General features: G+C 41.6%; 1 protein-coding gene across 1 annotated transcript in view; it reads left to right on the top strand.

Annotated features, from left to right (window-relative positions):
* The window catches only part of Dnah5 (dynein axonemal heavy chain 5), a 214,837-nt gene that overhangs the window by 67,525 nt on the left and 122,955 nt on the right, over positions 1–24,357 (top strand). The window contains 8 exon segments of the mRNA XM_038322871.1: positions 524–764; positions 2,294–2,493; positions 4,025–4,178; positions 6,359–6,522; positions 11,527–11,683; positions 15,364–15,576; positions 16,355–16,579; positions 17,926–18,098. Coding sequence (XP_038178799.1) covers positions 524–764; positions 2,294–2,493; positions 4,025–4,178; positions 6,359–6,522; positions 11,527–11,683; positions 15,364–15,576; positions 16,355–16,579; positions 17,926–18,098 — 1,527 coding nt within the window.

The raw sequence follows: 24,357 nt of genomic DNA, 5'->3' as shown, positions 1-24,357 counted from the left end.
CCCTCCTTCAGAGCTGGCTGAATGCTGCAAGGGTCTTTCCGGTAGTGGGAAGAGAGTCCGTTTGTTTGTGTCCCACTTTGAAATACTTGAAGTTTGTGGTAGGTAGGTTCCTGAATAAAAACAAGTGTCACACTTCCTTTCTGGCCTTGTTTGGGAGCCAGTCCCAAGGAAAGTGGAGGCTATTGGCTATGTGTGTGCCAACAGCGGGAGACTTGATGCTGTGCTGTGTGTTTGGAGAATTCTCAATTTCATGTTGGTAAAGTTGAAGTGAATTGAAAGATAATCCTTATCCTTTTAGGCATTTAGGCAATTGTCATGAAAGATTGAAAAAAAAATCTCTGATTTAGAGAAAGATTTTTTTCCTGTAATATGTGCCAGTATATAGCTTATGAGTCATGAAATTTCAAAATGAGATAGTGTTTGAGGAGATTATTTTAGATGGAAATGTTAGCAAGCCATTTTTCATTGTTTATGACTGGGTTTTGAATAATTCTATGGCCTTTCCTGTTGGTTTCTCCCACAGGTGTCGGAAGCTGCCCCGGGCCCTAAAGGATTGGCAGGCCTTTCTGGATCTGAAGAAGACCATTGATGATTTTAGCGAGTGTTGCCCACTGTTGGAGTACATGGCCAGTAAAGCCATGATGGAGAGACACTGGCAGAGGATAACTGCTCTCACTGGGCACAGTCTGGATGTGGGCAATGAAACCTTTAAGTTAAGAAATATTATGGAGGCTCCTCTTCTGAAATACAAAGAGGAAATAGAGGTACAGTCGATAGAGAGTAGAGCAATACATTCCTGGCATCCATCCACCAATTCCTCGCTTACTGAATGCCTATTATGGGAAAAAGGTCTATGGTAAAAATATAGAGATGTATTCTTGCTTTTGTAGATTGGTGAGTAATGAGTGTAATTAGTTATTCAAATGAAGCTATAGTTATAAACTGTAGCAAATTGCACCAGAAGGGAAGTATGCTGCTTGCTTCAGGAAAGCCTGTGACAAATGACTTGTATTATCTGGGTGCAAGTCTTCCTGGGTGAAAGGAACATGGTTATATTCTGGAGATTAGAGGGTGTGAAAGTGCAGAGAAAACCATTCTAGGCAGAGAGAACATCATTTGTGAAGTGTCTGAAGTGTGCTAGAAGGACCAGAAGCTGGCTCGGTGGCCATCTGGTATGGGTGAGGAGGGAAGGGAGAAGGTTGAAGCCAGAGAAGTGGAGTGTGTGTTAAATACGTCATTGGTTTTGATCTCCAGAGCAGTGTGGAGCCACCTGGGCATTGTGTTTTCATGGGGGATGACCAAGCATTGCATTCGGTAAAGTTCAACCTGATAGTTGTATGCAGAGAGAGGAGGACGAGAAGAAAATGATGGGAATCCTACTGGGAGGTTGGAAGAAAACGTAAAGGAAGAGGGAATGGTTTGTTGACTAGAGTGGAGGGCATGGAGCTGGAGAGCAGGGAAGAGGGAGTGGTTTGTTCACGGAGAGCAGAGGTCATGAAGCTGAAGACTCAAGGGAAGATCCATGGAATTCTTAGGAAGTAAAATAGGACAGAATTTGTTGAAGGTAAGAGGACAATTGGAAAAGCCAGATGGGACAGCGATGGACCGTGGATTTCTTTTTGAGAGGGCTGCATGGATCACAGGTCTGCACATGTATCACAGACACAGACAGCATTGTCAGAAGTCATACTGGATGACTGGTACAATGGTCAAGCTTGAAATTTGGGCAGTGTCATGGGTTATGTTTGTGTGAGAATCAAGGGGCAAGCAGATGTGGGTTTTGACTAGAGATATGAAGGATACTGAATACGTAGACAGGGATGAACTTGCGAGAAAAGGAACAGTGAGAAGGAATGAAGGCAGGGCTCAGCCGTGAGTCTGGGAGATGAAGAAGCTGCACAGCACCTGGGGATGTGGCTGGAGAGGAGCAAAGAACTCAGAGTTTTACCAATTCTCTCCTTTCACACTGCATTTCTTGTACTGAGAGGAAAACCAGAGGCAGAAAATCTTGATTATATTTTAAAATGTAAAAGGATATTAAATCTTGTTTTGCTGTTTATTTTTCTGACATGGATGGAAAATTTCAGAATTTAAGTTTCTATTTACACATAACTTTATCCTCTCCCTCTACTTATATGTACACAGTCACACCATTTAGGACATTGTATTTGATATTTGGAAACGTACTTGCTTTATACACATATGAAATAACTAAGAGGGGCTCTTCTGGGCTTAGGCTATTAATAAGACATGTAGCTTTCCTGGAATAAACGAGAGCTTCCCGTGTCGATAGGACATCTGCATCGGCGCAGTGAAGGAGAGAGACATTGAACAAAAGCTGAAACAAGTGATCAATGAGTGGGACAACAAAACGTTGACATTCAGCAGCTTCAAGACCCGTGGAGAACTCCTCCTGAGGGGAGACAGCACCTCAGAGGTCATCGCCAGCATGGAGGACAGCTTGATGCTGCTGGGCTCTCTCCTGAGCAACAGGTAGGGAAGCCGTTTTCCTTGTTTTCGAGATGTACAAAGGCAGTGGTTTCATTTCAGCATTCTCTGTGGGGCCTGCTGTTAATTCGCCCCTTGGATTGCACTGGATGTTCTGTCTGTGCTCCTGATGTGCCTCCCTGCACAGCTGACAGGGCAACAAGTTGCAGACCCCAGTGGGAATGCTCTTCTGGGTCCTAGAATCGCTCTGCCTGCAAACCCTTCTGATCAAAATCCTTTCTGATCTAGAAGCATTTACTGATGACAGATCAAGCGGCATGAAGAACGGCACAGACAGAAACAAGTCTGACATTTCTGGTTGACCACTTGTTTGTAGCAGCAAAACAAACCTGTGTTGACATGGAAACCGTAGGCTCGTATTTCTCAATGAACTTACTTCTCTTTATTTTTTTCCCAAATAGTTTACTGTACACTAAAACCTCAAAGATAGGATAATTGTATGAGTTATCACTAGGATATGAATGTATTGTGCCTTTCTGGGTTTAAAATATCACCCCATATGTATGTCTAAAAATCCTTTTTTTGAGACAAGGTCTTGTTATATAGTCCAGGATGGCCTTGAACTTGTGGTTTTCTTGCCTCTGCTTCCTGAGCACTAGAATTTCAGGCATTCACCTTCTGTAAATCAGTAATTTAATATTTAATGTTATTTCAGTAAAATTTTTGTTATTTTCATTTGTTTGGCACACCCGAGTGAGTGATATGAACTATAAAATTTAGTCTTTGGCCCCTTGATAGTGTTGTTTGGGCTGTTCAGTACTTGGTGAGTTCTTAATAAACCCAGACCCTAAACACTGTAACTAGAATGAATAATGGTGATTTGAATGATAGCACATGTAGAGACACAGAAAAAGCATGCATAAATATTAAGTAAATGATCTGATCTGTGTTAGGGGTGCAGGAGTATTTATTTTTTTTACCAATGGTATCTACACTTCAGAGTTGTTTAAGAAACACTTATTCAATTTTATGCTTATTGACTGTTTATTATAGGCCTGGTAGCTGTATATTATGAATTCCACAACAGCATAAGGTTTAATATACTTGTATGTACACATTGGAATGGCTGGCCACAGGAGGGTTGGAAATTAGGAAGTGACATGGGAGAAGGAGGCTAAAGAGAGTCCAGAAATGATCGTCGCTGAAGCTTACATTAGTTATCCAGTTTCGACCAATAGTCCTGGAGTTGCCACCAGTGAATGCCAATCCATACCTCCTGTGCAATAGGCACGGAAACTCAACAGAGAGAATGTTTACATTCCTGGATATCACAACAATGACTTAAATTATCTTTCTCCGGAATCTGGGCCGAGTTACCTCATGCATGATTTCTTCCTTAGATTATCAGTCTCTGGTTGCTATTCACTCAGGATCAAAGCAGTTACATCCAAGGTAGAAACATTCAGCAGCGTCCAGTTTACTGTGCTATGATGACAGCACACAAAAAAAAAGTTAAAAAATACAAGTTAAAAACTGTTTGTTTTTAACACAAAAAACCATGTGTTTCTTATTTTAGGTACAACATGCCATTCAAAGCTAAGATTCAAAAATGGATTCAATGCCTTTCTAACTCAACAGACATCATTGAGAACTGGATGATGGTTCAAAACCTGTGGGTTTATCTAGAGGCTGTCTTCGTGGGAGGGGACATTGCCAAGCAGTTGCCCAAGGTTCTGGACTTTTCTTCATGATTCCATCAAGTTATCCAATTTGAGAAACATCTAAGAACTGATAACTCTTTAAAGAAAGTAGTAATATTGTAGCCTCCACTGAACCTTTGATTTTGGGCAACCTACCTTTCCTTTCTGATGTTACTATTTTTCAAAGGAAGTGAGGAATTGTGGGAAAGACAGAATGATAATTAGAGAATAAAAATGTCATAAAACTGTGATGTCTGATAGGAAACTGAGGATTAAAAAACCCAGAGAATAAATTTCTGTGCCATTGGTATGGTCTTCAGATAATTTGAAGGGGGAGTTTGGAACAGTGTAAATTTATAGCACAGTTATCCTGACAATGGTGGGATAATTTGTTCTTTTACCACTGACATTTTAAAATAATACGTACTATAGAATACACCTAATTATATACGTGCTGTAAATTAAGGGTTGGAAATCTGCAAGAAAAAGCTGTCTCTCTGAGATGTTGGGTATATTTTTTTATCAAGTTGTAATTACCTTACCATGCACATAGTGTAAGCATTTTGAGACTTTTAGAAGACATTTTAAACTAGATTTTAAAAGCCCTTATTTAAGTGTCTTGAGTTACTTGAAAAGTGAGGACATTTAACATCATATTTGGATGCAGGCACATGACTATGTCCACTGTAACTTTCTGCTTGGTTATTTAAGTGAACTGTGGTAGGAAAATCTAGAAACCATTTGTAAGGTAGAACATTTTTATTTGGTCAGCAGGAAGTTCATTCACATACTAAAAATTTAATTGTTCTTTTATGCATTTTTGGTTTTTCTTCTTCATGTATCAGTAGAAACATTCACATACAGTAAGGATTAAAGTGACATTTCTTGCTCTCTTATTTGAAAGTCTATGATCATTAGTGGCATATAGGAACTGTTAAGGAAGAAAAGGAGAAATAATTATTCCAACAACCCCCAGATAGCCTATCCATTTCCAATTTCTTCTGAAAAATGGATGTTTTTACAATATTATATTAGAATTTTGTGTTAATTTAAAATTATTAATTCTTTGAGAATTATTTTTTGGGGGAGGTTGAGACAGGGTTTTTTTGTATATCCCTGGATGTCCTGGAACTTACAGTGTAGATCAAACTGGCCTTGAACTCACAGAGATCCACCTACCTCTGCCTCACAAAAGCTGGGACTAAAGGAATACACCATTGCTGCCTGGTTTTAATTCTTTGAGAATTTTATACAATGTATTTTGAGCATATTCACCTTCCTCACTCCTCCCCTAACTCCTCAAAGATCAACTGCCCCTCTCTGCCTACAACTTCTTGTTCTATTTTCTTTTCTTTTTCCAAATACCCCATGGAGTCCAATTTTTGCCCATACACTCCTAGGTGTGGGGTCATCCAGTGGTGTACAGTGGACAGGGCCCATGCTTTTAAAGCAAACTGACCCTTCCTCCTCCAGAAGCCATCGACTTGTTCATAGCTCCTCACAGGGGAGGCTCATGGAGCCCCTCCCCGTACCATTGCTATAATGTCGACTGTTTTGATTTTGTGAAGGTCTTTCATGGGCCCCATAGCTTGTGAGTTAGTAAGTGCAGTGTCCTGTCCTGTCATGTTCAGAAGACATGATTTCATTCTAGTCTCCTCAAGCCCTGGCTCTTTACAGTTAGTATGAAATACCCCCAGAGTCCTGTGGGAAAGGAGCATGATACCGATGTTCTTTTTGTGGTTGAGTGCTCCACCAAACTTATTCTTCATATTCTGATTAGTTACTACTTTCTGCATGTGTGTTGTTATTTTTAAATGTTTAGTATTTCCTTTCTTAACGTATAAGCAATCCAATATTCTTTATACCTTTGGAAAATAACAACTTCACTCTACTTAGGGATAACTAAGGAGAACAATTAGGTGTTGTCTTTCCTCCCAACTCGTCTTGTATAGACAGTTACTTTCACGTTCAGTTCTTGTTTTTCTTAACATAGCAGAAATGTCAGGGTGGGTTGAGATACATATTCTTATCCAATAAAGAGGACATTATAACAATAAAGGCACAAGAAGGCTTTAAACAGAATGTAAGGGCATCAGAAATGTGCAGTTTGAATACATATCCTGGTTGGAATGATGGCCTCAGCCAGAGGCCTATGAGATGCTTTGTCACTGAGACAGACCATAGACTTGTCCACTCTGTCACTTCTACAGGAAGCCAAGCGCTTTTCCAATATAGATAAGTCTTGGGTGAAGATTATGACCCGGGCACATGAGATATCAAATGTGGTTCAGTGCTGTGTCGGAGATGAGACCATGGGACAGCTGCTGCCACACTTGCTGGACCAGTTGGAAATCTGCCAGAAGTCCCTCACAGGGTGAGTACAGCCACTCTTGGAAAGCTCTCTGGAAAAGGGAACAGGAAGAATAGGTAATAAAGCCATATTTGTACTGTTTGGCTAAGACTAGCTTCATACATAAACTATTGCTCAAGTGAAGGTCTTCTTTTGGAGCCTCAAGCTCCATGTCCATCCTGATGTTAGATTCAGGACTCAAGATGTTTCCTTAAGAGGGTAAGATCTTGAAAACATTCTAATATAGTCCCCATTTTAAAAATCATTATACCCCCTTTATGACATTCTTCTTCTATATCTGTAAGTACAGAACTGAAATATTCCATTATATTGATTATATATGAAATAGTATATACAGATAAATATTCAGGACTATAGAGATATGAGTGTATGCAATAGTATCTACCAGTGCATAAGGACAAATTGACACATATGTAGCCTTTGGAAATTCAAAGACTCATAACATTTCCCCCTTGCTTTTCTCTTACTGGCTTTAAAATAAGATAATCTAAAGCCAGGCATGATGACAGTTGCCTGATGTTCAAACACCCAGGAGGTTGAGGACAGGTTAGACTATATAGTGAGACTTTATATATAAAAAAAATCAAAACAAGAAAAAAAATAACCTGAACAAATAAAATACCCAAATGCACTCACACACACACATACACATACAGACACACACACACACACACACACACACACACACACACACACACCACAGACCAACAACAAACACAAAAATAAAAACAACTCTCCTAAACAAACAAATAAAATTCACAAGTATACAGACTGTTGTGGTTTGAATAGGTATAGCCCCTATATGCTCAGTGTTTGAATGCTTGACCACAGGAAATGAGACTATTAGGAGGTGTGGCCTTGTGGAATACGTATGGCCTTATTGCAGGAAGTGTGTCACTGTGGAGGTGGGCTTTGAGGTCTCATATATGCTCAAGCCATGCCCAGTGGGATAGGTGCTTCTGCTGCCTGCAGAACTCTCAGCTCCTTCTCCAGCACCATGCTTGCCTGCACACTGCATTGTCCTTCTAGGAACTGAACCTATGAAAGTATAGACCTGCCTCAATTGGATGTTTTCCTTTATAAGAACTACTATGGCCGTGGTGTACCTTTATCACAATAAAACCCTAAGATAGAAGTTGGTACTAGAGACTGGGTTATTGCTGTGATAGGACTGATCTTATTTTTGTTTGGAAGAATATAGATGTTAGGACTGTGGATTAGAAGAGCATGTGAACTCTTTAAGTGGGGCTTAATGGCTCATCCTATTAGGAATATGGAAGGCAGTGGTGCTGAGGATAATTTAAAGTGTGGGTTTTAGAGGAGAAGAATATTTGTATGTTGTCTGGAGTCTGTTTTTGTGATATTTTAGCAAAGGATGTGGCTTCCTCTTGCCCTTGTCTAATAACTCCATCTGAGGTTAAACTGAAGAGCTTTGGGTTAATTCTGTTGGCAGAGTAAGTCTCAAAACAGTCTACTTTTGACTCTGTTATGTGTTATTAACATTCATTCATATGAAGATACATAATGGAAAGGAGCAAGCTTAACAAGAAAAATTACAAGAGGTACAATTTGAGAAGAAGAGGGCATCACAAGTAGAATGGAGCCAAGTTCTGTGTTCAAAGAGATAAATAGATTAAGAAATGGAATAAAGGGAGTGGTGACGTTGGGGCAAGATCCTACCTACCCAAGTTTGCAATTTGTGAAAGAGATTAAAGAAAAGCTCAAAGCTGGGTGTGGTGGTACACGCCTTTGGTCCCAGCATTCCAGGTGCAGAGACAGGAAGATCTATGAGTTCAAGGCCAGGTTGGTCTACAGAACAAGTTCTAGGAAAGCCAAGCTTAGGCAGTGAAGAAAACCATGGAAAATAGAAAGCTGATGAATATGTAATTGTTCCAGCCTCAGCAAGCAGCAGAACTTGGCAGTTTTGGCCACGTGGTTCTTATTTTAGAGTCACGGATAGAAGAAATGGCTTATAGAATCTCCCTCTGTGACTAAGAAGGCTGCTGATGCTAGGTGAGTGTTAGGGTGTCCCTGAATGGAGGCCCAGAGCAGCCATTGTGTGAAGCTATGAACATGAAGCCTGGATTGCCTTGGAGACCCCAAAATGTTGGAGAGGCCAGCGCCCTGGAATACCTGCTGAGTAGAGTTGCTAACAGGTCGTGGAAAGAGCCCAAGAAGGAGAAGTGTGGTGCTGAAAGGAATTGGAGATCTGAAGAGAGCTTTGAAATCAAACATGGAGATGCAGAGTTTGGAGTTTGCCCAGATGACTTTTGGCTTTGCTTTGGTGCAGTATTTCCTTACCATCCTTCCTTTCCTCCATTTTGAAATGGTAATCTATATCCTGTGCCATTCTATGTTAGAAGTATGTGATCTGTCTTTTTTAAATTTTAATTTTATTGTGGATTGCAGTTAAGAGATGGTATGAATTTCAGAAAAGATTTTGAACTTTGGACTTTTAAACATTATTAAGATTGTGATAGACTATGGGGATTTTTAAAGTTGGACTTAATGCTATGGCTACAAGCCTGTGGGGGCCAGGGAATGGAAAGTGGTAGTTTGAATAGGAATGACCCCCATAGACTCATGCATTTGAATGCTTGGTAATAGGGAGTGACACTCTTAGTAGGTATGGCCTTGTTGGAGTAGGTGTGACCTTGTTGAAGGATGGAGGTAGGTTTTGAAGTCTCATATATTCTCAAGCCATGCCCAGTTGGACAGATGCTTCTGTTGCCAGCCAATCAAGATGCAGAACTCCAAGCTTCTTCTCCAGCACCATGTCTGCCTGCACACTGCTATGTCCTTCCATGATGACAATGGACTGAATCTCTGGTGCTGTAAGCCATCTCCAGTGAAATGCTTTCCTTTCAAAGAGTTGCTGTGGTCATGATGTCTCTTAATAGCAATAAAACCCTAACTAAGACACAAACCAATCAAACAAAACAGTGAAATACATGACATACAACCCAACCTGGCCAAACAATAACAACAGCAGCAGCAACAACAATAATAGCAATGAACAGCACCCAGTGACTGTCAGAAAATCACTTTATTGGGGCTGGAGAGATGGCTCAGCGGTTAAGAGCATTGCCTGCTCTTCCAAAGGTCCTGAGTTCAATTCCCAGCAACCACGTGGTGGCTCACAACCATCTGTAATAAGGTCTGGTGCCCTCTTCTGGCCTGCAGGCATACATGTAGACAGAATATTGTATACATAATAAATAAATAAATTTTTTAATAAAGAAAATCACTATCTAGAAACATGATGGAAGTCTTTCTCTAAGTGTTTATTGACACTCTTTGCAGACACTTATCTAAATTAACTTGAGCAATGATGTCTCCCTGCCTAACTCTGGGACAAAGATGGCCTTTGCCCAAGTGCTCTTCTCTGCATCCTCATGACAAGTGACAATGTTTGAGCCTGTTTAATGGAGCTCCAAGGAATCAAGCTAGGTTGTTGTTACTGACGTAAGTGACAGTTAGAAATCTTGGGCTTCAAGTGGAGCTTTGAAATTATTTTTATGATGTAAAGAAAAGATAAATTTATCAAACTTGAAAAAAAAACCCGAAGGGATTACTATGAAAATAAAAGAAATAATATATGGTAACATATAAATACTATGGATATCATTTCTTTTTATTCTTGCCTACTCAAAAACAGTTTTGAGATAGCTGTTGAAGAATAATAAAGTTGCTACAAATCTAAGGCCAAAGAAAAGACAAAGGATGATAGATTAAAAGGGGAAATTGGTGTACCCCTCCCATTAGTGGATCTTAGTCAGATGACAAAGGTTCTTTGGGAGGAATAGGAAAGACCATGTATCCTTAGGCACAACTTTTATGATCTTCCTATCATAAAATACATTTGTTTCCCGGAAAATATTTGTTTTTGTGTTTGTGTGTGTTTTGTGTCCTTGAATTAATCCTTGGGGGAAGTTCCACTGTGTTTCCTCGATCCCTCCACAGTGTAGGTCAGCCATGACCTGGTGTGCATGTGTGTTCACATATGCTCACATGCTTGTGCCGAGTAGAGAGCAACCTAGCAGTTGTCCTTTGGGTGCAGTTTACCTACTGTTTTTGTTACGAGGTCTCTCATTGGTCTGTTAGTCTGACCGACAGGCTGACCGTCCAGTGGGCCCCAGGGATCCATCTTTATCCCCTTATCATCAGGATGACAAGTGTGTTCCACCACACCGGGATTGTCTTAAAAGATGGTTCTGTGCACGTAACTCAAATCATAACCACTGTACCTATTGAGCTACTTCTCCAGCCTCAACCATGAGCTTTTTATTAAAAAATTAATTGTATTTTGCTTATTGCTATGATGGTGATGATGTGTGTCTATGATATGTGCACACGTGTGAACATATGTCATGCTGCACTTATGATATCAGAGGACAATTTGTGGGTATCTTTTCTCTTCTGCCATGTTTATCCTGGGGATTGAACTCAGGTCATTTGGTTTGCATGAAAAGCTCAGGAGAAATTTAAATCCCGACATGAACCCAGAGGATAGGCTGTCTGAAGTGCTGCCAAATGATAGGGCATTTTAACAGAATTTTGTACCTCTGGGAGGCAGAAGGCCTGTCATGGAGCTTATTGATCTGGAGTTTGAGTCTGTTCTGAGGAAGGGTGTATTTACTTTTCTCCTAAGACTGTCTTCTAATGACGTGAAGGAAACCTTTTTACAGTACTGAAAAGCAATGCAAAATCCCAAATGAGTCCTTAAACTGTATTTCTATCTTGCTGTCTATAAAGGAAATAATGATAATAATGATACATTAGCTTAAGTAAAATATGAGCTTAACATTTATGAAAGAATAAAGAAAAAACAACAGCCTACCCTTCTCTGAGAATATGAAATGCTATTTGACAAATCTTAAAACAAAACAACGTCAAAACACGAAGGTGGGAAAAGCAGATGGTTGCACGATCTTACTGCCTTCTCACACCCAGGGGATGCCATTTTCATAAAGGTCAGCTCATTTGCATAGCCTTTTCCTCCCTCAGATACCTGGAGAAGAAAAGGCTGTGCTTTCCGCGATTCTTCTTCGTGTCGGACCCTGCTCTGCTGGAGATTCTGGGCCAGGCATCGGACTCCCACACCATCCAGGCCCATTTGCTGAATGTGTTTGACAACATTAAAACTGTCAAGTTCCATGAGAAGGTCTGCCCAGTCTTTATCACTGCCTGTAATTTCTGCATCTCAGAGTGTCCACTGTCTCTATCGAGTAGTTCTTTAATACCGTGTTTACAAAAGATTTACTTCCTTGCCATTAGCTCTTGGCCAGTAATTAAAGGCAAACTCCAGTGTCCAAATTTACATTCAGACTTCTATGGTTTATTAGTATCCAAAATGCAGATTAAATATGATCAAGAATGTAGTGTGCAACACGAAGAAGCTGAGGCAGGTGGATTGCAAATTTGAGGCCAGCCTGGATGACACAGGGAGTTTAAAGCTAACCTGGACTATAGTGCCAGTCCTCATTTCAAAACACACAAGCAAGTTAAAAAAAAAACAGAAAATAAAACACCAACTTAATAAAAAAAGGTATTTTATAATCATTTTACGTATTAAGTATTCAGAAATACAGTGAGTTAAGGAAATCATTAGTTGTATATATAATATCATGATTGCATAGAATTGCTGCATAGATTTGGTTAATTTTGTCACACTTCAGAAGTTCTTGGTGCCCCTCAAACTATTTTGTTTTAGCTTATATTCCTGCCGTGTTTATGTCATTGTGGAGTTGGATGAGTTATCCAACCCGATGGAGAGTTCATTTGCACGGCTTCCAGAAGACACTGTTTATCTTTCTTTCTATCCTAGGAAAGGTCCTTTCTTCTTTGACACTGTGCTCAGTCCTCCGGTGCCCCATGTCAACACAGAAATGTTCATTTATTCACCCTACCAGCCAGTTTAATCTATTGAGTAGCTAGCAAGTGCCAGATGTTTTCCTTAAGAATGGGAATATGTCAGCCAGCCTCAGGGAACTCACACTCCAATGGAAGAGAGAGAAGTAAACAGATGGCGCCTACAGACTGCAGTTAGGGCTTTGGTAGATCGATTCCTGGTGGGCAATTAAAAGGCAGCCATTAATGGTCAGGCACCTTGCTGAGGGCCACAGTGAGGCTGGCTGTAGGGTTCCCAGGGAGAATGTATCATCACACATACAGAATTCTTTCTTATTCCTAAATTTCTCTCTGAAGTTGTTGATACACTCGGACCAAACTGTTATTGTGCTTGTGTTAAGCATGTGGTGTATAAGAAAACCTGCCAGGGAGCCCTAACTTGGGTGTATGGATTGTTAGGGAGATGTTTCAAATGAGTCAGGTGGTTTCGATTGATGTTTTGAGGATGAGTGCAACTTGACCAGGTAGGTGAAGCAGGGAAGTGGGCTTAGTCTGAAAGCCGAATGTGCAAGAGTCTAGAGGTGCGTGGAGCCCAGGTCAGAACTGCAGGCACGTGAGCTACTGCTTAAGGTTTTCATGGCTTAGAACAACAATTGGCATGTTCTCTCTCAGTTCTGGAACTGGAAGACAGAAATCAGATGACGACAGAGTTGGTTGTCCAAAGGAGACCCCGAGAGAGAAGATTATTCATGCCTTTGCTATGGTTTCTCAAGGCTTTTGACAGTCCTTAGTGCTTTTGGCCACTTGATGTCACTTTGATATCTGCTCTTCTTGTAAGGTCTGCAATCCTTATCGGGGCATCCTAATCCATTTTAACCTCACCATAACCTGATGAGATGAGCAACGGTCCAGTTTCCAGTGGTTTCAAATCCACAGGCACTGGTGCCTGAAACTCTGATGTACCTTGTTTTGGAGTCACGAGAGAAAATGATGAGCAGAGGAGTCATGGGCAGATTCCAAAGGCCAAGTGTGCCATGCCACGGACTGCCACTTCATCCAGCATGTGTCAGAAAACCTCGGGAGCCGGCGATTCTAGGAAGTTTGTCTGGTGCAGTTGTGGTTGGAACAGAAGCAAGCGGGAGCAGGGAAAGTGGAACTGCTGTAGTAGGCTTTGCAGGAGGGGCCTAGAAGGAAAGACAGGGTGGGCTTTAATGCTCCAGGGCAGTGGTTCTTGTTAATGTATGGAATATGTAGGTTAACTTTCCTGTCTGATATCTAGGAACTGTTCCTAATGGAGTTGGCACTGTATTTCATCGTATGCATTTTCTTTCTTTTTTACACATTCTATTTTTTTTTTGAGACAGGATTTCTTATAGCTTTGGAGCATGTCCTGGAACTTGCTCTGTAGATCAGGCTGGCCCCAAACTCACAGAGATCCACCTGCCTCTGCCTCCTGAGTGCTGGGATTAAAGGTGTGCGCCACCAACACCGGATTACCTTTTACTTTTATTCTAGTCTGCTGTTAGTATTTGCTGCTTTTTTGAAATATGGACTCGTTGTGTAGCAAAGGCTAGCCCAGAACTCATTCTGCACCACTGGCTGGTTTCCAGCGAATGGTTCTCCTGCCCTGGGCTTGCAAATGCTGGGATCACAGACATCTGCCACAATAGGACATAAGACATCTGCCTGCCTTACCAATCTGTATTAGTGTCATTTATGAAGGTAGTCAAAGAAAGGTTTTCTTTTCTGGCAGTAGTTTGTCTCTGTATTTACATTTACCAACATTAAAATTCTCAAATTAAAAAAGGTATTATATCTTGAAGGAAGTGCTTCATGGTGTTGGGAAATTCGTTCTGCTACAGTACTGGGATTTCATGTTCAACAGAAAAGCGTTTCTCTCAGGCTGAGGAGCAAAGGCTGTTGGTCTCCTAGTTTGTAGGTTAAATGTGACCCAGCTTTAGGCTCCATTTAGCAGTCACCTCTGCAGGTCATGCTGCCTTTGTTTTCTCTTGTTCCCACCATGAGAATGGTACATCCAGAATCAGGTCCTGATTTTGTGGGCTCTAAATTCTTTAAATTTTAAATACCACATGCAAAAGAGGAGACCGAAGTTTAAGATGCCCTAGCCTCTTTGAAAGATCACATCTGTAGATGCCCAAATAGCACTTAACCCAGGACTAAATATCAGCCCCGAAATAATGGTGTTTTGTTGGTTTATTTATTTTTTTAAACCAAAGAGCAGAAACAACAGCAGCCGTTGCATTTCCTTTATTTTATTTTACTTGCCATGTACAGTGGGAGGGAGGTAGAGAAGCAGAAGAGGTGCATTCTTTTAATGACCAATGCAGACAAGCAATTTAGCCTCAGTGCTATCCTCCACAAAGAGGTAGGTCGGGGTCTGTCCTGAACTCTAGACAGCACGCTCTTCTCATGACGCTGAGCCGCTCAGAGACTGAAGTGAGATGAGCCGAGTAGGGGTTGCGTTTGATCAGACGACTCGCGAGACTCCGCTCCTGCAGGGAGAAGACTCGCGAGACTTCGCTCCTGCAGGAACACCGTACTTGGTACAGAACAGGAATGAGTTTGTAATGGCTTTGCTATCATCATATTGATCGGGCCATTCCTAACGTCAAGCCAACAGTCACGTGGTGTGGAATTACACCCTCTCTGTGGGCTCCAGTTTGTTTGGAGGGCTGTAGAGCTTTCCGCTTCTCTTTTCTTCCGACAGCACGTTTGCACGAAGTATTTCTTTTAGAAATAACTCCAGTCCTTTAGGGTACTGATGAGCTAGAATTAACCTGGATTTCTTCCTTAGGTTTTAAAGCTAGCTCTTTGTGGTTGTTTCAAAATGACTTTGTGTCCCGTTTTGCCATCTGCTTTAGGATTTTATGCCTTAACTTTTTATGGGAAGGGTTACATTGAGGAGAGGACACAGAGGGGAGGTATTTCCAATTCTTATATGAATATGGCTTTCTTTCTCATCTTCTAACTTAGGTCTATGATCGAATCCTGTCCATTTCCTCTCGGGAGGGTGAGACAATTGAATTGGACAAACCTGTGATGGCAGAGGGCAATGTAGAAGTCTGGCTTAACTCCCTGCTGGAGGAATCCCAGTCCTCATTACATCTTGTGATTCGCCAGGCAGCCGCAAATATTCAAGAAACAGGTTTCCAATTGATTGAATTTCTTTCTTCCTTCCCTGCCCAGGTCAGTGTATTGAAACTGGAAATTATTATTTTTGATCAAACAGTCATTTTAAATCTTAGATATTGCCTATTATAAGCCTCATAAATGGTGTAATTTTATTCTGGCTGAATATTAAGATTTTCATAAAGACTTACCGAATATGGATGAGCTTAAAGATTTCAACTATTGCTTATTTGGGTGTATACAATTATAATCTTAAATATGATTTGAGGTTACAGAGATATTTGATGTATTTTCTTTAACTTAAACAGTTTTTCTCTTACCAAATATCCTTATGAAATAATGATCCTAGACCATACCATAGATCATAAAAGTGTATTCAGCGTATCTTAATTAGAAAAAATATTCTTTAGTTTTAAAATACAGAAAACAATTTTTCTTAGTCCTTATGGCCAATAAAGATTTTATGGGTATCTACTATGTACCAACATAGTGCCTCTTTGGGTAGTGTCAATTTAATTTAATTTATTATCTGCGTGTGACCTAAAAATCTATTCAGAGCATGGTGTGAGCTAACCCTGTGTGATTTAAGATCCCAAGAGAGATGTAGACACATCAGAGGGCTCTCACACTTAGGCATTAGATGAATGACATCAATTGAGTCCATGGACTTTGAAATAAATCAAAGAAGTTGATATAATCAGGGCAATCCATTTGTATAATAATTAGATTGATTCATTATAGTGATTTATGTGTAAATTGAAAAGCCTATGCAAATTGTAAACGTACATATATACACTCAAAAGTCTTAGCCCCTTTTGTTTAAAACCTCTATAAGGTTGGATTATTAGGGATTCAAATGATATGGACCCGGGACTCAGAAGAAGCCCTTCAAAATGCGAAGTTTGATAAGAAAATCATGCAGAAGACAAACCAGTCCTTTCTGGAGTTACTGAACACGCTGATCGACATGACCACAAAGGACCTGAGTCCCGTGGAACGAGTTAAATACGAGACTCTGATTACTATCCATGTGCACCAAAGGGACATCTTTGATGACCTGGTAAATACCTGATAAATGTTCTATCATAAATGGAAACGCAAACTCAAGATGCTGTCTGTGTTCACACACTGGATGGATAAGATCGATTTCGTGAAAAATCCAAATTCAGGCACAGGCATACCGCTATCAGAGTGTACACGTCAGACCCACTTTTCAGCCTTAAGCTGAAATTTCAGTCATATTCTGAAGACCTATACTACACCATTGGGGTAACAAGGCATTACTTTAAGAGTCTCTGTGTTTATTTCAGATGCTAAAATGTCTTGCCATGTCCCGAGAAACTTTTCTCTTTCTTGTTTCCCTTGTACTTGTTGATCCAAGATGACTGCTTTCTTGGGGGGGAAGGGCAGAAACTATAGGCGTGCTGGTAGGACTGTTTAAGGCTCCTTTGTGTGGGAGGATTTGACAAATCATGTCCTTCACAAGTTTTACCGCCCTTTGTGCTGTTGATTGCAAAGTGGCCCTTCTCGGGGCAGCAGATGTCACGCAGCGTTTGCCTTTAAAAAGATATAGGGATGGTTAAGGGGAGGCACACAGTTATAGTTGTGTGAAGAATGAAAAGAAATTAGAGCTGTCCTCTTCTATAGAATGCAATATTAGGTAAGGGCTAAGAAGCTCTGACACTCATACTAATTTTCTAGATTGTGTTTAGACCCATTATGTAAAAAAAGATTATGAAAGATTGGTCCTGATGTGTTGGAACCAAAAGGCTGCATTTTTTTTTTTGAGCTATTTTGTGTTAATCTTCTGGCCTAATAGCTAAGCACACTGTTTGCTTCTCAGAGAAATAAGGGGCACAGGGTAATTTTAGATTTCTTATTTGTCAAAGAGAAATGATTAAAGTATCTTAAAATTTTGGTCAAAATTCCAAACAAAAATCATCGCCAGGTGTTAACCTGCCATTTGAATGTTGCGATTTTTAACCCGTTGAAAACCATAGGAAGAAAACAGTTTAAACAAAGCTTTAAAAGATTTCATCATATTCTCAAAAGGCCCCCTTTCTGTAATGACATTGTAGCTTTGTCTTTGTGCTCTCTTAGAGTGAATCTCATGGTTCAGATATGTGGTACCAAGACTGCAGTTATAGAAGTGACTCTCTTCATACCGAACTGGAGCGTCATTTCAATGTGAGCGACCTAGCAGCAGTGGGTCTTGATTCCTCCCATTCCCATAGCATCTCAGGTCGCTTTTGTGTTGATCGGGAACTGATTGGGTCAGGTGGCAAGAGACCCGATGTCTCCGGCCTATGGTGTCTCTCCTTTCCCCGCCACGGTCTGCGCCAGTGCTCGTGTGTCTGCCTGGCCAGTGCCTCACCTCAGGTCTAACGCGCACCTTTTGCCTTTTAGTGTCACATGCACGTCAAGAGCACTACGGACTTTGAGTGGCTGAAGCAGTGCCGGTTTTATTTTAAGGAAGACTCTGACAAGATGATGATCCACATCACAGACGTGGCTTTCATGTACCAGAATGAATTTTTAGGCTGCACTGACAGGCTTGTCATAACTCCGCTCACAGACAGGTGATGGGAGGATTCTGTGATTGCGTAGTCCCTTTCTCCTCTGCCCGGCGTTCTAGTCCCTCGGGCGGCTCGGGAGATTTTTTGCCAACAGCTCTTTTATAGCAAGGCCTTTGAAGGTTCGTATTTCTAGCTTTCCCTGTGTCTTCACATGGAAGATTCGGGTTTGTGCTTGAAACAGACCCGGCTTCTTTTGCCTTCCGTCTTTCAGGGGCAAACCTTGAATGGACAAGAAAGGTATTAATTACCGTGTGCCACTAGGTGCGAGGCGCGGTTGGCATCGGAGGTTACGTTATTAACTCCAACACCTGTTGTTCTTTGGAGAAACAATTAAGGTGTTTTTAAAAAGCAGAGAGAAATGGAGTGACGCCCAACTGAAAACAGGAAGACTAATGGGGTACAGGCGGGCACATGGGAGTTGTCATTTGGTTTCCCGTTTCCTGTCACCTGCCATTCACGCTGGCTAATTGCAGTTGTCAGCTTGAGTGGATTAAGAAACGCCCAGGCTACCCATCATCAACACCTTTAGTTGTCCTCGAGGGCTTTCCCCCACAAAGAACCGAGAGTGATGTCACCATCCTCAGGGGCTCAGGATGAATCAGAAGTGAAAGGAGACAGCCAGATGATCTCCAGCTTTTATAGCTCTGCTTCCTGACCTGGTGAGACTCAGCAGAGCCTCTCTGAGATCATCGTCAGTGCCCGCCGTTTGTGCTGTAGTTGTCAGCAGCATATAACATACTGTAGTCGCTTCTGTCTGGAAAACCCTCCTGCCACCCTCCATTTCCCTTCCCATTTCTGTGCTCTCTACCACCCTCATCAAAGGCACAATTTCTTTCTACCTTGCTCATCTTGAACGTACTCTCTTTAGACTCACAGTGTTAATTTTATACTGTCATAAACCTATTATTTTTACCTTCGTAAATCAGAAGAGGGATGCTTTCCTTCCTAGGGACACAAGGGGGCGCCATTTCCCACCTTTTCAGGCCGTTAGCAGAAAGCTTGTTGGTTGTAGGACCTACATCCTCCCTTCTCCCTGAGTGTCAGCAGACGACCAAACCAGTGCCAGAAAGCTGCCCTGTTCCTTGTGATCTCTTCCTTCACCTTGACAAGCACAAACAGTAGGCTGAATTCAAGCCGTTTGTCTTTGCACCTCCCCTTCATCCCTCTTGTGTCTTTGATATGCTTTTCTGTCTCCTGTTTGCCCAGAAAGGACTGGATCCACTGTGTAACTAACCCAGGATAATCTGTCTACCCCAAGGTCATCGCATTGATAATGTCTGTAAAGTTCCTTTTGCTACAGAAGGTGATATGCTCTCAGTGTTCAGGGATTGGCACATGGGCATTTTTGGGGCAGCATTATTCTACTACATGCCCTCATTCCCATCAAGAGGTCCTGTGAGTCACTCACACCTCAGGCTGTCACATCCAATGTCAGTTCTGGCGTCCCCTTCCTTGACTAGTGGTCAGTTATGGCATCGTTGGGCTGCCTCCTTTTTGATGTAGTTTTTTTCATGTGGCTCCTCTTGCTGCTTGCTGCTCCATTGCACACCAGGTTCTTGTCTCCGGTGCACTACACAGATCTCACGTGACTCTTAATAGCATCTAGATGTTGCCCCCAAACTGAGTACAGCCAGAGCACCTTCCCTGAGCTCCCAGCACATATATCTATCTGCTTGCTGATATGACATGCCCATCTGTATGCTCATAGACTATTTAACTACAGCATGCTCGATTGTCTCTTATCTTCTTCACGCTGGTAGTTGGACATTCCTTTTTATCACTGTGGTGGCATCCATCTCCTAGCTATGGAATCTGCTGCCTTTACTTCACCAGGCAAGAACTCCTTGGTGCACCCTTGAAGTCTACCCTCTTACTCCCTTGTGCAGTCTAGCATCAATGTCTGGAATGCGACAGCCCTTTAAGCCTTTGCTGTAACTGTTCTGCACCCACCACAATCCCCCACCTCGATGATTGGCATAGTTGGTTTCCTCCATGTGCCCTGGTGTCTGCTGTCTGTCTGTTCCCAGTACAGAAAGAGAACGTAAGTGAGACTGTGTCTCCTGTTAGCTCTTTACTTTGGTACCATGGCACAGAAAGTCCAGGCTATTATCACATCAGTTTAAGAAGCCTGGCACAAGCTGCCCTGGCCGCTCCTGTCTTTCCTTCCTAATCACTTTCGTCTACATGCTTTTTTTTTTTTTTTTTTTTTGATTTCCTTAACAGACTAAGCACAGTCTTGATTCAGGGCTTTTGCATTTGAAATGCTCTGATTGGTAGAGAATGCCTTCTTCAACCAGTGGCTGAAAATGATCCCTCAGTTCTCACACATTCAAGCTGAAGAAACGCAGACAGGGGAGGCCTGGAGCGAAAGTCTGAAATGGATTTCTGAACTGTCTGCACTGAACGCTGCAAATGCTTGCTTTGCTTTTGAGGTTCTCTGGTTTTTAAAGGCAAAATAATCAAGTAACAAAAAAGACTGATCTGGCATATCTATGTGAAATTTGGGGCTTTGACAAATAAATACTCAGCATGTGCATAAGAGTAGAAATTAACTAATAATTTAAAAAAATTAGAAAAGCTTCCCCTTCCTACTTTCCCTTTTTCTTTTTAATTTCATCATATAAAAGCTAATTAGTCAATGATCGTTTCTTCTGTTTCTCCAGGAAATGTTTATTTACCAACTATGTGACAGAGACATTTTAATAAGAAACCTGACTCAGGGAGCTTGCATTTTCAAGGAAAAAAATAATTTAATATAATAATCAAAGGGGGAAATCTGAGTAAGAATATTATGGGGAACAGGAATCGCTGTACCTGTCTAATCTGAGAACTGCAAGATCTCAGCCACTGGTTCAGAGCACAAGATTTTCTGTCCCTTTACAGCAAGAAAGCTCCTCACGAAAACAAATGTCTTCTACAGGTAGTTTTGGAGGCCCTGGCATGTACCATCAGTCTTTGCTGTCTGACCGGTGGCGTCTGACAGCCGTGGCAGCTCCCTGAGCCCAGGAGCCTCCCATCACATGGAAAGACTTGTTGACATTACAGATGGTCAAATGGCCATCATCACATGATAAAAACACAGAATCCCTTCCCCCCAAACTCCTGATGATTTTAGTGACCATCCTCCTTCCAGTTCTGAGCACAAGCAGAGGAGGCTGGAAGGTCCTTACTAATGCTGTTGCCCAGGCAGAGGCCAGATGAAATCAGGGGCAGAAAGGGTAAGGCACATTGCCTTGAGGAAGGACCAATGCCCTCCCCACTGTATCTAAGCTGAGCAAGTTATCTCTCCAAAGAGAATGTGTTCTAAAAAGCCAGTACAAGCAGTAGGTTGTTCCATTGCCACTGGCCCTGTAGTCTGCTCCAGCCATACAACTGTCACCCACATTCTGAGCTTCTAGTTTGGTCCTATGCTGGTTCCTTTCCTGTCTGACCAGAGTTGGCGAGCTTCCATTAGCTCAGGTGAGCTGTTTCAGTGCATGTTCCAACAGAATGCTCATTGTTGAGCAACCTTTCCTATCTGTGCCCCTTAAGCACATCTATGCGTCCTAGTTCATAGTCTGTAACTAACTCCACTATCAACAAAGGAAATCTCTTTTTTTTTCTTTTTTTCTTTTTTTTTTGGTTTTTCTCTGTGGCTTTGGAGCCTGTCCTGGAGCTAGCTCTTGTAGACCAGGCTGGTCTCGAACTGAGATCCGCCTGCCTCTGCCTCCCGAGTGCTGGGATTAAAGGCGTGCGCCACCACCGCCCGGCTAGGAAATTTCTTGCTGGTGCATTTGCCCTGTATCCTGCTTCAGAAGCTTTTGAGTATTCTGGAATCAATAGGTGTGGAAAGGACTTCTCCTCACAGGTGACATGAAGCTCCTATAAGGTGAAGGATGCGTAATTGCAATGGTGACAACAGCTGCCTGATGTCCACAGGTGTGAAGAGTTCTGCAGGGCAGCAGTGAGGGGCCCGAGTTGGTTCTTTGTCTTGAAGGTTGGAATTACCTTGAGTCTAACAGAAAGGGCTTGGCTTGCAGCCACGGACTAGACCAAGTAAAAGCTCTTTTGAGAAACTGAGTAAAGTCACTCCGTTGTGTGAGCATCTTTCTTCATTTGTGAAGTGGGATCACGGGCTTGCAGGTTGCTCTGTGGTTTTAATGAGATAACAAGGAGACCATGGTGTAGGTGCTGGTTGTTAAAGACTGCTCGGAAAGCGATGATGAAATGCAAACGGGGAACTACGCCTTTGGCTAGCGGGGAATAGGGACGTGGGTGCAAGTGTCCATTTGCTTTCACACCAGGATTCTCCCTCCTTGGCCAGGCTGGTTGCTCATCTTGTTTTCAGGAACTTATTTCTGGTAGAGAACCTGGGAGACCCAGACTGTGTACTTGACAATCACTGCCCCGTGTAAGCTTTTCACTTCTATGTTTTCTTTACATTCTTTCTCAGGTCGCTAGAGCACCTTATATTCAGCCACAGGAAATAAGGCTGCACTGCCTTATGGACTGTCTTCTTTGGCAACACCAGGTGGTGCTGAGAATCAAGTAATCTATCAGCATATTTTTAGGGTAAAAATTTCCTTTACAGGCTTCCTAGTAATGCTCACCAAATCTTCCACATGTTGTTCTCATATGGTAAGATGTGGAAGAGATTGCAGATGCTCACACAGACCTGGAATGTTATTACTCAGTAATGTGTTGTTTAAAACCAAGGTCATGCGGGGCTGGGAAGATGACTCGGGGTTAAGAGCACTTGCTGTTCTTGCAGAGGATCTTGGTTCACTTCCTAGCACCCCGATCAAAGCTCACGACTGTCTGGAGGTCCAGTGCTGGTGGATCCAACACCTTCATGTGGCCTCTGGGGGTTCCTGCTCATACATGGTGCATATAAACTTACACATGCATGCATTCATATTCATAATAAGTTAAATGAAATAAATTAAGGATGTGGAACCATTAAAAAGACAATGAATATATTTAAATGATTCCCAATCTGACAAAGAGGATGTATTTATTTTTCTCATTTTCTCAGGATGGGAATTGAATCCAAAGCCTCGGGCATGTTAGCTACATCCCAAGATTTTGATATTTTTGGGAGTCAGGATCTCATACACAGCTTAAGCTAATTGAGTCCACTATGAAGCCCGGCTGGTCTTGGATTCATGATCCTTCTGCAGTTGGGAGTACAGCTTATGCTACTATGAACAGATTATTCATTTTTTTGTGTATATTTGAGGTTTACAACACAACATGATAGCAAACAAGGACAGGAAGTAGTTATTACAGCGATGTGTGTTAGCATAGCTAGAGATTCACAGTTACTTATTTTGGAGAGAAGAACAGCATAAGTCTGCAAATTTTGGTGAAGACTCCCAGGGCAATACAATTTTATTAACAATAATCCCTTTGCACATCAGCTATCTATATTTACTGGCCTTACAAAGTTGATATGTTGAATTATCTGCCCTACATCTTATTTCCTGTCTCCATTTCTGCCTCTGGTCATTATAAAATTATTCTCTGTGTGTTCTTCCCTCCTCCTTCCTAGCACATGAGTGAAATTGTGCAGTATTTGTCTTTTGGTGTCTGATTTATTTTACTTAGCAACATTTCCTTGGGTCTACTCCTATATGGCAAATGGTAGAATTTTCCTTTTTCATGACTGAAAAGTATTCCATTGTATAAGACCATATTTGAAAAGTTTACTCATCCATTGGCAGACGACTGGGTCTTTGCTTGGCCTACAGTGAACACAGCAGGAGAGATACTTTCATAAAGTGTGAATTCATATTTCTTTTGTGTATGCACCCCAGTGGGAGATTGTTGGGGTGTATGTCAGTGCTCTTTTTCTTTTTTTTTGGGTGGGAGAAAGGTCATGCAGTTTTTAATAGCGACTTCACTAAGTCATATCTTCACCAATAGTGTGCAACCCCCTCATAATTCTTGCTTTTACCTTTTTAGTAACATCCGCCCTTTAGGGTGCCAGGTGATAAACAGTGACATGCATGTCCTTCACGACCAGTGAGACTGTCTAAATGTCATTCTTTGGATATGGATAGACTTCTAAGGAGGGGTTGCCAAAGAAATGTTGGCAATGCTCTACACTTTTTTTTCATGCTTATACATCCCCAATAATTATCACAAGCATCATTATTATAAAGAAATTTAACTTTTTACAGACTTCTTAAACTTCTTTCAACAGAGACTACCTCCTTCTTTTTCCATAGCACATGTCAACACACATGAGGGCATTTTTTTTTCGGATGTAGTGTTGGAAATT

The sequence above is a fragment of the Arvicola amphibius genome, chromosome 3 (genome assembly GCF_903992535.2).
Source record: "Arvicola amphibius chromosome 3, mArvAmp1.2, whole genome shotgun sequence".
Lineage (NCBI taxonomy): Eukaryota > Metazoa > Chordata > Mammalia > Rodentia > Cricetidae > Arvicola > Arvicola amphibius.
The sequence above is the reverse complement of the archived record's forward strand: the minus strand, read 5'-3'. Positions and strand labels throughout refer to the sequence as shown.